At 34.5% G+C, this 15,870-nt stretch overlaps 1 protein-coding gene across 1 annotated transcript in view; it reads right to left on the reverse strand.

The window, feature by feature from the left end:
• The window catches only part of ASCC3 (activating signal cointegrator 1 complex subunit 3), a 103,707-nt gene that overhangs the window by 63,572 nt on the left and 24,265 nt on the right, over positions 1 to 15,870 (reverse strand). The window contains exons 9-17 of the mRNA XM_009707542.1: positions 14,959 to 15,113; positions 11,223 to 11,321; positions 10,571 to 10,739; positions 8,418 to 8,638; positions 6,939 to 7,024; positions 5,257 to 5,423; positions 4,973 to 5,118; positions 4,741 to 4,861; positions 2,594 to 2,736 (exon numbers count right to left, since the gene is read on the reverse strand). Coding sequence (XP_009705844.1) covers positions 2,594 to 2,736; positions 4,741 to 4,861; positions 4,973 to 5,118; positions 5,257 to 5,423; positions 6,939 to 7,024; positions 8,418 to 8,638; positions 10,571 to 10,739; positions 11,223 to 11,321; positions 14,959 to 15,113 — 1,307 coding nt within the window. The remainder of the gene's footprint in view (positions 1 to 2,593; positions 2,737 to 4,740; positions 4,862 to 4,972; positions 5,119 to 5,256; positions 5,424 to 6,938; positions 7,025 to 8,417; positions 8,639 to 10,570; positions 10,740 to 11,222; positions 11,322 to 14,958; positions 15,114 to 15,870) is intronic.

Genomic DNA, 15,870 nt, shown 5'->3' on the forward strand with positions numbered 1-15,870 from the left:
GGAATCTTATGTCAGCCAAAATTAATATCACACAAATAAGGATGAACAAAGAAAAAGACCAAGGCCTGTTGTAAAGCTTGTAAACTTTGTATTACATCCATTTATGAAAACACTCTTATATCTCAACATACTTCACAATTAACATTTAGAAATATTTTTCAAAATAATTTGTCTGTAGGTTCCCTGAAAGGAACACCAGTTGGCAAAAAAACAAATGTGAAAAACTGACAGGCCACAAAAAATGTTGTTTAAAGGCAACAACGATTTACTCCTTCTAACTGGTCCATTATTATCTCACATGGAATTGAGAAACACCTGAAATATTTGGGTGTTTAAGACAGGGAATACCTACTACAAAGTAAGTATTCACTAGTTCTACTTTTAATACTTAAAAATGCTATAGCAACATGGAGAGAATTTTGTCTATTTCACCTAGTCCAAGCCTGACTTTAACATAACTTGAAGTTAGAATTTTTAAATTAAAAAAAAAATTACTCTGGATAAAGAATTAAGCAGTACCTACACTATGTATGTAGCATCACTCTAGCTTTGTCCTTTGCTTCAATGTCAAACGAAACTCAGGCTAATCATGCTCATTTAAAACACAAAACTACAAACTGATCCCATAATTACCGAAAGAAACGTCCACTTGAAATTGTGGGTACTTCAAACACAACTGTGTTCTGCACAATAGTGGTAAGATCTAACAACTCAGGACTTAATCCTCAGTGTTTTATGTTAAGTAATCAAAACTGAGTAACTTGGTAGGTACCTTATGCTCCAAACGTTCAGCTTATTAATTCAAATACAAATCATATGCAAATGTTATTAAACTAATAAATGCAAAGTCTGCTTGTCCTTGTTGGCTCCTCTTCCAAAACCTTCAGAGGTTTATTCTGAAACATATGAAATTCAAAGACTCCTAATACAAAACCCTTTTCCGGCAAGCGAAGAAGCTTCAGTTGCAGTTCTTTTCAGGATAGTAGTGCCTCACAGGACATGAGTAAGATATTCTTATTAATGCAAGTCATATTAATGGGCAAGCTGCATCTTGCATATTCCAATTGTAGGTGAGACTACTAGAGTAAACTAGCACCAGGTGCTAGAGTACAGAGTAATTATTATGCAGTAATAATTTTGATATGAAATGTTTCTGTTATGCAAGAAAACATTAAATAGAGGTTATACAGTTAGAAAAGCAGCATCAAACTGAGACATGCTTTAGTACTAGTAGTTTATCAGCCAAGACATCCATTTTCTCTTTTAAAATCCATCCAAGAGAGGAAGGATACAGATGTTATGCCTTATCTCAGAAAAACCACACTTTATTTTTTTGCAAAGAGCAAACAAAATCAAATAATCTCATCTAGAAACCTATACTTTTTGGCATATAGTTTTTGGTATACAATTGTATAACTATTCATACAATTGTTGATATAAAAACATTTATACAATATTCAGTTTGGATCTTGTATTTATAAGTCAGGTATTTTGCTGTGTTTTGGTTCTATATTATCACAGATTCCTATATTCCTATGCAGAAGGTCTGCAACCATTAGAAAAAGCTAACTTCCAAAATCTAGGAAATCTGAGTATCAACCAAAAGCATTGTTTTGAAGCAATGATATACTATAATCAGGACCATTAGTCCAAAAGGAAATAAATAATTCTGTATTCAGAGCAGGTGCAGAACTGAGTGCAGTAAATAAAATCTTGTATACATTTTGAAGAATGCAGATAAAAGAGAATATGGTATGGTTGTTTATTATTTGACCATCATTCATGTTTTGCAATACATGAAAGAAGGATGTTTTTGAGAAACAATACAAGAAAAGGTAATTAAAGATTATATTGCTTGAAAAAGAATAAAAAGTTTAACCTTTACTCCAGCATTGCTTAACATCTGAGTGTTTGACTTTGTAGTCTTTATGTTCTTACAACAAAGATATTGGCAGAAGCTATCTTATTTTTTTATATAATATTCACTTATTTCATTGATATGCAAGACTGGATCATTCCTAAACGGTTGGTTCTGTGGTATATCTATATATCTATGTTTGAATATAGATGGATAGACACATGTATATACATATGTACATATATACACACACATATATATAAGCATATACATAGCCCTCTAACACATAGAGTTATCTTATGAAAAGGATGATTTTGCTCCTAAAACACTGAGAGAGATTTAGTTTAAATTCCAGATCAACATCTATATGTCCCAGATTTCCAGCTGTAAACTCTGGAGAACACTAGTCCTCCTTCTTTTATTCTTTGTTTAATCTTTGTATCAAAGACTTGTACCATGTGATATATGTTGTGTGGGACAACAGAACTAGCACCAATAACAGATACGCAGGAAAAACACAGATAAAAGAGTTTGCTTTCTAAAGTTCAGATCTTGCAAAGATCCTTGTGCAGTCTTAATGTTGACACTAGTTTTAACACAAATTGAAATCTAGCATATGCATAGCTGTTTCAAGATCTACCCTCAAATGACTCTTGTTTTCGATGTATTTTCTTTTCAAACAAACGTCAATAAAATAGAAGCAAAACATATATAATGCAGGTAAAATGATCCTACCTCTCTTTCATCCATCTTCAGCCATTGTTTGGGATCATCCTCGGTGGCTAGGAAAGCTATCAGATCTAAGGCAGTCAGCCTTGTCTGACGTCTGGATGACACGAAAATAAGAACAGGCTTGGCTGGAGAATGACTCCGAATTGCTGTTGAGGAAAACAGAACTGGAGAATTAGGTCTTTGAAGGACAAAAATTTGAGTTTCTCTTTGCAATACCTAGACATCTGATACACCTCTCTGCAGACGATATATAGGTATGTATACTTAGTCTCTATTCTGCCAGAGAGATAAACTGAGGTGAGCATGTACCACCTCTGAATCAAAGATCATATAACTACGCACAGCTGAGTCTGAGTTAATTTGCCCTGCTACTGCAGCGATCATTGTAAGGTAACTAAGAGAAGCAGGCAAGAAAGAAAACCCACCGAAACACCACAAAACCTGGACAAGCTTTCTAGACTTCAAAGTTTGAGAATTCCTCTATCTCAGCCTAAGAAGTATGTTATGTTGTTTCTACCCCATTGGGATATGTTGTCTCAGGCTTAGTGCCGTCAAGGTCCAAAACTTGCTTTCTGCCTGACCCAGAGCTCAGACTAAACTCACTCATGTCTGCCTGCAAAGGATCACTTCAATTTACCAAACCCAGAGAAAGCAGAAAAGGTAGAAAGTGATTTTTCAATAGCTGCTGCGAAAGTAGGCAGTATGGTACAAGAGAACTTTGTTTCTATTGCTTACTAATTAGTCTGATATTTAAACCAATTAAGTTTTAGGACTTTTTTAAAAAGCATTTTCTTGCTCAGCCCATGTTTGAAAAGTTTCAGGTTGCAGTGAAATTTTTATGGTCTCAGGAATAAGTATTGTCCTGGAAATGTTAAAATAACCTTGGCTCTATCATGTCAAACAAGTGGGAAAAAAAAAAAATCCCTCAATAAATCATAGATCTACAGATTTTCTAACATCAACAAGCACTGAAAGTATAAACAGGTGTATGTAGAATTTCAAATCCTCTCTCTAAATCTCTTCTAAATCCATTTGTGTGTTTTGTCATGTAATTCTCATTCCAGCAATTAAATTTATGTATTGTTAATTTCTGAAAACTATTTCATACCATCCACCATCACATATTGTTCCTCAGTTCACGAATATCACCCAGCGTGTGCTCCTGCATATACACACACCATACAGTTGTGAAATTATTGGAAGAGGATAATTCATGTGTATTTATACCTTACAACTATATATGCCAATACATCTATATATTTTAAAAGCCCAGCATCTAATGGATTTTTGTTGCTTCAGGAACAGGTGTGGCAGAACAGCCCAGGACAGATTTATTGTTCATTAGTGTTTTTGTACAATGCTCTTGTGCAGGTGTAAATAATCTGAGCTGTCAAGATTGGTCTCTAGTCCACAATCAATACTTTGCTTCTGTCATAAGGCTAATTAAAGCAGCTAAAAAGTCACCTCACAAATGTCACCTCACAATCAACAGCAGTTCACATACAAAATTTATTTTGGAGGTTATTTTTAATTGATATAATAAATATTCCTTATGTAACCAAAACAAAACATGTTCAAATAAAATACGAGAGTTTTTCTTAAATCTATCCTGCTTGCCAGCTTTGTTAAGAATAAAAAATTGAAAACAGAAGCATATCTGGATGCACTACAAATTTTGAATTTTATGGTTATTGCTTTGAAACTAGAATTATAGGAGGTTAGCCTGACTTGCAACTTCTGTTCACAATTTTTTTAATGCTTACATACAGTGGTCCATATGAAAATACCTCAGCAGATCAATAATATGAACAGTTTTATTACTTTCAAAATTCCAAATATTTTTACACAAATGTTTCTTTATGGTGTCAAACACTAAGAGAAAACACATTTTATTTCCCCTTCATTAACGCTAATTTTATTCTTCTGTTCTAAATACATTACATTCCTCTGCTATACATTGCATTTGCAGCACACTTGATGTTTCAGACGAATAGCTTTGGGCCATTAGCAGAGCAGATTCCCCCTATACATGCCAAGAGTACATACAGTAACACATGTCGTAAATGTACTGCAAATGAACTGTGTAAAGTGCTCCAAGTCTCCTCTTCCTTTACAGAAAGAAGGAAAAGGTCTAGGAGCTTGTTGCTTACCCTGAAATGCAGGTTTGTTCATGCTAGCCATGCGAGGACAGTAATGCTGGCCAGGGAAGCCCTGAATGTGCACCTCCAGAGGAACCGGGCGTACTGATGGTCGGAAGTTGAACAGACCCATCTGCAATAAAACATTTTTTTTTTTCACATTTAGCCTTGAATTATCTTACAATCGCTATTTTGTTTTTCTGCAGTACAAATACATGTCCATCTTCTGACACATTTTTCATACCTGATTAATATTTAGCCAGTCAGCAAGGTCTCTGGCATTTGCTAAAGCAGTGGATAAACCAACGACTCTCACAGGCTTCTCTGTGTGAGATGAGATGAAGTTTGTTCGAGACACAATGACTTCCAATACTGGCCCTCTCTCATCCCCTAGTAAATGAAAAGTCCATTGAAAAACAGAGAAAAAGAAAAAGTTCAGATGCCAAAAAGTATATTCACATCCTAAGTACCAGCACATTTCTTCGAATTTAGCAACGATTCTGATTAAAAACAACAAAACATGCTCACCTAGCAGATGGATCTCATCTATGATGAGAATGGAAACTTTCTGAACATAGCTTCTGTTTTGCCAGCTTCTGCTGACACCATCCCACTTCTCTGGGGTAGTAACAATCAGGTCAGCTTGGGCAATAGCTCTCATATCAGGAGTCACATCTCCGGTCAACTCTACAACCCTGTAATTAAGAAAGATGGTGGCATGGGTTTACAAAGCTTTAGAACACCTTAATGTTCAAATATTAACTCCTAAACATGAACTCTTAAAAGAGAGAACAAACAAAATTAAACAAAGTAATTTTTTTTTTAAAATCAAATATTTCTAACAGGTTTCTCAAAATTGTTTTAAGTAAATAACCTGTCTCTCCATTTTCCTAGCAAATACCATATGAATACCACATACCAAACCATATAAAAAGAAGAGGGTGAATATGAGTCCCACATCACCTATAGTTAATTTTTCAAAATGAAGATAATATAAGACTATTACTACGATAATAATGTGAATCATATCATGCTGTCATAGCCAGGATGAAAGCTTTTTAGAAAGCTACCAAGTTGCTGCCTGCTGTTCTCTACAGACCTCTGGCTGAACCACAGGGCTAGATTGCAGTGTTATCTGCGTTTGCTGGTGACGTTCCATTAAGACCAGACCAGAAATTATCCTGAGGTAATTTTTTTGGGAAGATTAGCAGAGTTTTTCCAATTGTTTGCCTTATTACCCTTTAAAGTTCTACAAACAGCATTTGAGATGATCCGTCATTTTAGACTGAATATAATGGATTTCTGACATTTCTATGACACATTCTACATCCAGTTGAACATCTAACAAAAATTCCTCAAAATAATGTGTATCTTCTGTTCAAAATTTCAGTCACAAATAATAGAGTAAATTTCAAAAAGGAAATATTACCTGAAAATATTTTAAGATTATGAGACAAATATTTTATCCTCATAGGCCATTACAAAAAAATAAAAATTGCCAATTAATAAGTCACTGCTATGATAATAGCAGGAATCTCACCAGCAATTTAATGTACAGAGTAGTACTTCTTTCTGTTGAAACCTGTGGTATGCTTTGAGCTTTAACTTAGGAAAAAAGCTATATATAGGAAAGGAAAAGGCCCTAAATAATGTATCCTATGGATGCAATTTTTAAATCAAGAAAGTATAATTTTGTAAAGCATCAACATGACTGATGTATCTTCTATGTCATTAAGGAATGGCTGAATTCCAACACCTGAGAAGATCAGCAAGACATTAATGTTACCAAGGAATAAAATTATATCTAATTTACATATGAAGGACAATAAATGAATACTAGTATACAGTTCATGCAACTCCTGTGAGTTCCTTATAGCTGGGGTTTGTGAAGAAAGCTTATTTTGGATTGCAATTTCAATTTCCAAGGACACTGCAGAGAGAAATCTGAGCTTCATATTTGTTACACTGGCAAGTAATGAGAATGAAAACAGCTGAGTATCAAAATGTACCCCCTGTTTTAGTTTTGATTTTGCTATCACTACAATGACTATTGACAGCATTTTTTTGTTTTTTAAGTACTAGAAATTTGAACGACAGCATACAGTCAAAACCTATTTTGAAATACTCTAAAGTATTCTGTAGATTTTATTCATACTTGATGGGCTGTTCTTTTGCTTCTCATTTCTCTGATTAGGTAAGGAGAAACATACTTTTTACCAAGTTTTTCTTCAATCCTAATTTTCCAGTCCTCAATTCTTTCACGAACGAGTGCTTTTAAGGGCGCAATATACACTGCCTGCAAAAGAAAAGTCCAGAAGTTAAACAAGAAATCTTTATTAAAGTGTACCTACAAGGAAAAAAAATATTTAATACTTGTGAGATTTGATCATACTCATTATCTATAAAATGATTAAGGTCTGAGTTCCTTAAATGACCTACAACATGTTTATATTTAAAACAGACTTAACACTTGAAAATACTGCTTTGTTTCCTGAGTCACTAACAAGCAAATAAATTAAGAAAGAGAAAGAATAATTCCTTGAAATGGAAGTATTTCTCACACCATATAATATCAAAACCCACTTATATAAACAATGCCATTTTTTGCCAGGACTATAAAATCTGCAAGCTAACATTCGAGAACAGAAATAATCAGAATTTTCAGCAAGCAATATCTTACCTGATTTCTATTTATGGCATTAAATTATTAAAACATTACCAATTAAATTAAAAAGCTGATTATTTTAAGCAAAATGTCACAATATTTTCCTCAAAGCAGCCTGCTGTGCAGGGGGGAATACTCTGACATGTAGAAATAACATTTATTTACAGATTTATGGTTAAAAATTCTAAAGCTTTTGAACATGAAGAAACTGTTACATGAAGAATTCACATACATTCCTTAAAATGTATAGCCAGGTTTTCAGCTTTATTAAAACCTAAAAGATCTGTTCCTTTGAGAATTGGCTATGTTGTAAGTCTAATAGGTAAGCTGAAAATGTATGAGTGTCTTGTTTACCTCACTTGGATTAACAAATTACAGGAAAATATTGAAATTTCAAAGATTAATAAGGGATTTATGTACATGATTTCTGCTCATTTCAAAGGTTATTCTTTGGCTAAATCTCACAGTCAGGTACAAATACCTTTTCCAAAGACTATAAAGCTGAAATGTGGTTAACTAAGACAAGATGGCTAAGTCAAGATACAGAAATATATTCACTTTAAAAACAAACCCCCAAAAGCTTAATTGTTCAGCTTTTAGGCAATTTAAGAAATAAAACACAGGGGCAAGTTGGAACAGAAAATTGGCTTGTAGTAATTAATCGTAACTTGTTTGTTTAAATAAGAGAAAGACTGGGGTAGTTGTAGTCACATGGAGGGGAACTAATAGCTATAAAACAGTACTACTGCCAGTAGAAGGAGATTAAAGCAGGAAATGAAGGTAAGTACAGAAAAGGAAATCCAGCATGCCTGTATGTCATGTTTTCAGATTTAACTCTAGTTGTACACTGATTAATATATAAAGTTGAAACAAAAGCATAATGTACATAATGCAGTACCATTTTGTATCCAGACAGGTATAAATTGGAGAAAGCAAAATTCAGTTTGCTATAATTTTTTCTAGGCTTTTGTATCGCTGAAAATATGCCTACATGAAATGATTCTAGTAAATCTATTTTACAAACCTTTGATGTGGGATACTTGTTAAAAACTCTGAAGATGGCTAATTCAGCTGCAACAGTTTTTCCAGAACCTGTAGGTGCTCCAAGAAGAACATTACAGTCTGTGTGATAAAGTGTATGAAATATCTGGGTCTGGATAGGGTTGAAGTGTGTGAATTTGTACAGGGCTTCATATTCCCGATGTCCCAAGGCTGTGATAGGCAAAGGTTGAAGATCTAGAAGCTCTAAAAACACAAAATAATCGTAAGTGCATGACAAGAGATACCATGACATAACATAGTTTATTATGAAGATATATTAACTGACACTTTAGTGGAAAACAACTTACACTGGAAATTGTTTTACTTAACATCTTATATGACACAGAGTCCAAATTTGCATCATTGTTAACTTCGATGAGGAATAATGAAAAGTTAATTTTATAGCTCTGAAGCACTTCTGCAAGTACTGTTGTGAGTATTCAGATAGCTGTGAGCAAGCCATTTGCATAAATTAACGTTTTTCTTAAAGCTGTTTCCTTTTTACCCAGTTGTAGTAAGTTCTAAACTCGCTGTATTAGATTATAGGTATATCCAGCTTCTTACGATAGCAGAATGCAGAGTCAGAGGACAGCTTAGTCTATATTTCAGATTCAAGGGAAAAAAAAAAAAATCTATCTAAGAAGGAAGGATTCTTTGGAGTTTCTAAGTTGATGGAGTAATACAAATCAGAAGAGTACAACTAAATTTTGCATCTAATCCTTTAAACATGTAATTAAAGACATAATCTTAATAAATAAACAAACAGCCTTTCAATATATAGTTCTCAACATATCTTGAGGGCATCTGCTATCCAAACAATCAGAGATTGTGGAATTTGGAAGATGATATATATAACCAGATTGGATTTGAAATCCTACCAAATTAAGGAGACTGCAGTGATTCTGCTATGCAGATGCTTGCTTTGAAGTTTGGAGGTTTTTTTCTTTTGTGGCTAGAAGTCTCATTGTCTTTTCAGGGTACTTCACATTAAGGTATGATATGGGAGTCATAAAATCTATTGAGGCAATGATGCCTAATATTCTTCACATGCTTTGCACTGATACCTTATGGCTGTTTTACCATTCCCACTGAAACTGTGGTTTCTTGGGCTCTGTTGAGGAGAAAGAAGTTTTTTTTTTTGCCTAGCAAGGCCTCTACGTACTTCACTGTTGAGTGGGAACCAGATGGGAATTGAAATCAATTACCATAAATCCTAGAGGCTCCATAACTGGTGATGTGTAAATATCTTTCTGTTTCTTCTGAATAGTAGTCAGTGATCAGTCAATTAAATAAAAAGTTTACACATGCTTTTCCAGACAGCGTAGGTACAGTATAACAATAGCTAAACACTTCACAAACACATGTGAATTTAGGCACGCCAAAGGACACCACCGTACGAGAACGGAGTATTTCTGAAGGCACTCACTTCACAGACTGCGAGATGAGCCAAATGTAATTACAGTGGAAAGGTTTTACAATGACATCAGGCACAATGAATGTATAAAGCAATTTATGTATCAAGAAAAAAAAGAAGCAAAACACAAACATATGCTTCTGTGCCAAGTGTTAAATAAGGAGGGGGAGGGGAAGGCCACGACTTGATCCGCGGTGCTGAGTTGAAATGTGATGTTCAGTACTGTAACAGTGCTTGCTATGATGAATTTATTTTAGTAAAAAGAGTAAAATTTTTCATATTTTCAAAATTTTAACTGTATTTTTTTTTTCTTTGCTGAATGCCATTTATAATACAACCATCCACTCTAAGATTATTTTTAGCCAGTCCAGAAGAAATGTAAGTTAAGAAATGTAAGCACACTAAGATAAGACACGCTGTAACACAGAGATTGGCTTAGTTTTATATGACAGTTTCAATTTTCCAATGGTTTATAGAGAACCTGGAGTAACTGAAAGGCTGGTATTGTGTTGAGCTGAAATGAGCTACTTTTTGTTCAAGAATTTAAATTTTTAGAGAGCTTGTCAGTGAAGAAATGGTGTCAATAATACAAATATATCACAAAGCAAAATTCCATATAATTTTCTACAATGAAGCAGAAGTTAAGAGATTTATTGCACTATCGCAACGAAAATCAATATAAGCAAGATGAATTAAAACAAAATGATCAAAGTTGAAGTTACCTGTGTGGGGTGGATGTCTCTCTGGAAGAATCAAATGTTGAAAATTTATGATGCAAACAGCCTCTGCTCCTAACCATCTATCGGACACAGCTCGAATGTAATATTGAGAAGGAAGAGGTTCAAAAATTGGGATTGTGAACACCAGCAGTTGAGGTTCTTTAGTAATGACCTAATGCAAACGTGTAGAGAATAATTACTGCACAGACAAATCAGTAACTTGAAAAATCATAGCCTGCCTCACTTCCACAAGCATTACCAACACAAAGCAATAAAGTATGTGTGCAGCTCCATGTGCAAAATGTTCGCGTCTCTATAAAATATTTCATCACTGGAAATGGATTTTGATTCCATGGAGTTCAAAAGGTAGAACTAAGGCTGGCTCTTCATCTTTTTCTTTAATAGACAAAACTATTACAGTCTTTCTTTTTTCACCTGGAAATAACTGTCCCACCAAAGCAGGTGTAGAAAAAAGGACATCTGAGATTAGAAAACATCTTTGTGGAAGTCCAAGCTTACCATGTAGATCTGAAACTGAAAGCTATGCTACTGATTTGAAAATCTGCTTATGTCAAAATACTGTTTGACCTTACAAAGCCACATCTCACTAACTTTATTTCTGTCTTGCTGTGAGATTCTGAATAAAATTCATTACCTGTTTTTTTTGAATGATGAAGTACTCTGAATGATAAATGTGATCACTAGTAGGGTCTTCTACCCAAATCCACCAGGGCTCTCCAACAGTGCCGTGTACCTTTAAGAGCAGAAAAGATAGCTTTGTTACAGTTGTAATGAGGTTCTCTAGGTTTGCTGGGTATATCGGATATACTTCTATATGAATTAAGCTTACAAAGGAATATAGAAATACAGAAATCAGAAGTAAGAGCAATATAAGATTTCTAATTAGATCAGTCTGCTTAAAGATTATGTTTCAATAAGAGTTTGCTTAAGGTATGTATAATATAAATGAACGTGATGCAAATGTAACTGAAGCTGGTGCCTCAGCGGTTTATAAAGAGACTAAACTCCCAGTGTTTCCTCTAGGCTCCAAAAAAAAGGACTCCACCTCCTTTTTCCTCCCTGTACTTCTGTCTTCACATTCTGTATAGGAGATTGCCTATCCACTGCTCATTTTTTTCAGTGAAAAATATTCTCTCAGGAAAAACTGGACACTGAATTGTGACATTTCCTCTCTTCTCGCTCTCTTCCCCCCTCCTCTAGACAGACACAGTAAGCGGGTTCAGAAGGCTGTAGATATAGCCATTGCTACAGGTGAAGTGAGAAGAACATAAATAGAGCTGTCTCTTGATGATGCCCATGCCATCTGGCAACACTTGATTCCATCCTAGATTTTTGTTTGCTTTGTTGTGTACCTTATTTTGTAATGCCAGCCACAAATCATAGCTAGGTGGGATGCTCAGTCAAGAATTTTTGTTTCTTTGTCAGAATAAATGACTTGGGCTAATGTACAAGCATTTTATTTAAATACCTAGGAAAGGAGAAAAATGCATAGTATGGGAGTATGAAAGACATACTACTAGATGAACGTAGATTTCTGGTGTTTCTGATGAGGACTGTGATAAGGTACAAAATCAGTACAAAGATAAAAAAAAAAAGTTGGAATTATTCCTAAACTTTAGTTAATAGGAAAAAACCACAAAGCGCATAGTTGCTTCTAATGGCAATTTTAACGCTACAGGTATTGATTCACACAGCACACATTATTTTCGGCCTAATTCATTATTGTGGCTATATTGAAAAACAGTCCGTACTGGCTTTTGAAGATACTTTTTTCTTTTTTAACACAGTTGCACAATAGATGAGTAGATGGACAGTAAAGGCACTGTCATTCATTTTCAATACATTTGAATTTCACTACCAGCTTCCCTGGGACCTGAAGTAGTGAAACTGAAAGGACACAGGTCACTGCAGGTGACATTTTGAAGAATTACGTGAAACTATAACTTCATCAGCGTTGTGGAGAATTTAAGGGAGGAAAGAAGAATTAAGGAAGGTGCTAAAGTTCAAAACTCAAAAATTTTATTATCAACTGTAACAGCACCTTAGTCTTGGAGAGGCAGGGGGAAAGAAGGGCGATGTGGGAACAGGCAATGCAACGTGCTCTCCGGTAACGATCCTCAAGAACTCTGGGGAGCTCTTAAGAACTGACATATATTTGTATTTTGGGCAAGCGTTGCCCTAAAACTGCATGTCTGGTATATGACTTGGCTAATTAATACTAGTTGCATTACTCTGTATTTCTGCTGGACCCCTCCTGGCTGCAGTAAGGCTTCCTTGCTCTGTCTAGGTATGTTCTAATAGCGCAATAAGAATTTTCCACTGGGATGTGTCTCACACGCTTTTACTGAACTTAAGGGCTCCCAGCACTGAAAACTGCTGCCATTAAAGATCAAGATGATATCCTATCCCATGACTACCAAAACATATCTTCTTTCTCTTGTGAAGGCAAGTGCAAAATTTGTCATGGGATTGTTCTAGAATTAAGTACCCAGGTACAGGAACAGTCTTAAAACCACGAAATGTTAGCTAAGCAAGATTTGAATACAGTTAAGTAAGGTATTTAAATTTTTAAGTATGGTATTTAAATTTTCAATATTCTGATTTTATTTGACTACTCCCATTCTTTGGAATCTTTTGGCAGTTAGTTTTTGTACCAACTACAGCTATACCTCTAAGTTTCTATAGTCTTCTTCTGAATAGCTTGCTAAAACACTGTGTGATGATGGAGTAGCAGTTTCAATGGTTGAATTTAAAAGGCAGTTATTAATTTTGAGAGACTACTAAAATTTAACAGCTTTTTTTATTTACTGTGACAGAAGTTTCATTTACTGAAGAAACAAGAAAATCTACAGCTACCTTGCAAAAATAAAGAAAAAAAACTTTTCCAAGTTTTGATGAGTACCAATATACAAATTCACGCAAAAGGAGCTCTATAAGTTGAATTGATAAAGTGATCATAATGTTTCCAAAGCAACCATTAGGAAAACTGTGTTGGGGGTCATAGACAAAAATAGATTTTGCTGGTTTTGCTATAACTTTACAAGTACAGAATCGAAATAAGAGAGTATAATTTTGTGTGGACCCCTTTTCAATTTGTAAAAATATAGAACAACCTAGATTTTGTAGAAAAATCTAAAAATGGATTGAGAAATTATTTTGTATTCAGATACAGTTTAATATGAAGAACAGTCATGGGTCTTTCAGTCTTTATTAAAGTACAGGTAAAGTGGATGAAAGATTGAATAATAAAAACTTGTTTCAATCCTAAAAAGTAATGCTTGTTTTCCTTCTGAACTATTGCACATAAATAAGGCGGCAAAAGGTAATTCATGTTATAGGTCATGTTAGAAATCCATTCAAATATTTCTGTAATAAATCGAAGTAGCAAACAAAATCTAACTTTCTATATTTTGACGTTTAATATCCCATTCATAAGCTAACTAGGTGAAACTTCCAAAAGAAAAGAAGCCTTTAGGCAGGGAAAATAAATGCTAAAATAATCTAATAAAACTCTAATTTACTTGTGATTAAGGTACATTTTTAATCTAAGGGATTGTAAAATGATTTTTTAATAAAAGAACAGATATTTAATATCCACCTTTCAGAATAAGTTCTCTTAAGCGTAAATCTCTTCAGTGTCAAAAAAGAAAAATTTGCTTGCCCATTGAGGCATCTTTGCCTTGTTTCTGTAGAAACTTTCAGAAGCACCAGCAACAATACAATGCCCCCATGCGGACATTTGTATTTCATTTAGATTTATTTTAAATCTATTTCTAATGAATAGATTCTGAATCAAAGGGTGGGAGTATATCTAAATGTGCAACGAGTACAACCCTTTTCATATAGATTTGCAGCATATAGATGAATATAATTCCAAACATATCTCAGTTTTTCTGTTTGGACAAGTCCCAACAGAAAAACAGGCACTGATGTAGTGAATGTACATTTGTAAAGCCATGAAGAGCAGCAGAACTTGGCATACAGGAACTGTATTTCAAGGCTCTGTTTTCTGTGTTTGACATTCATTCATAGTTCTGAGAGCCATCCATGCCTCCCTTTTTCTTGCTTCTCCTTTTTGGGCATATAACGCAAATCTGTGTGTGACTACTATTAAAATTCATTATAAGCACTTGCTTCAACATGGTATAAACTGTGCAACCCTGTAACAATTAATGGAAATAAAAAGATGATCTTTGGGAGCCTCCTTCTACAAAAGTCTTAAAGGGTATTTCATTCCTATTATCAAATTTGCTTTTTAGCTAAAATAAATATTTTTTTTCTTATCCAAACAGCTATCGACTCCCTGTGATCATGTCCTTTACTAAAGCTAAATTAATGCTTCCCATCCTTCCACCTCGTTTTTTTTTCACCTGATCATTCCACATGAAGTCAGGAGCGATGTTCAGCCGAACTCGGAGCACCGTGCGGGTAATTGGCTGAATCGTTGCTTCCATTACAATGGAGGGGATTTGATGGACACACTGTTTTACCTTCAACCCAATCTTCACATGATGCAGCATATGACCTGCCAAGAAAACATTAGGTGTAACAAATTTGCATTTCCAGGGAAAACAATACAACTCTGACTTTCAAATAGGCTTTTAGAGTGAAGCATTATTACTTGCTTGTTTTGCAATTAGGTGTGCAAATGTCTGACTCTCTTGACCTGGCATGTCTGAATATTTTGTAATACTTAACTTGAATTAACAATTTAGAGTCTAGAAAAATCAGTGTTAATCCCTCTGTTGAGTATAACTAAGGGGTTAAAATAACTATTAAGAATTCACACTGAAAACATATCATGTCAAGCTAGTTCCCTTTCCTTTACTGACTTTTTGACCAAGCTCTTACCAAGCCATATAGTTCTTTTTTAAAGCATGAACACCGACCTTTTACTTAATGAAGGGCACACATTTGAACTTCTACAATTCCTGCCTAGTGATTCAAAGCAGACAGAATGCTTTTCATAAAACTGAATAAAGGTAGTTAACAGCTTCAAAATGCATGCAACTAGTAAACATTTCACAGCAGCTCTGATCTTTCAGAATACACCGCTGTGGAACTGAGACAAGGGAAAAACCAAATTCTGCAATGCTTTTTTATTTTCTATCACAGCCATGGTAACTAAGGCAATAAAGTGGTGATATTGATTAAAAAATTTTTCTTGCTTGTATTTTACAGCTGAAATCTCTGTTCCCTTGCTCTTCATTTTAAATATAAAACAAAGTATGTAGCAGCAATTTCTTTTTTTCCTGAAAAATACTGCAATTTCTAGCTTATTT

This window comes from Cariama cristata, unplaced genomic scaffold, assembly GCF_000690535.1.
Source record: "Cariama cristata isolate BGI_N322 unplaced genomic scaffold, ASM69053v1 scaffold15579, whole genome shotgun sequence".
Taxonomy (NCBI): Eukaryota; Metazoa; Chordata; class Aves; order Cariamiformes; family Cariamidae; genus Cariama; species Cariama cristata.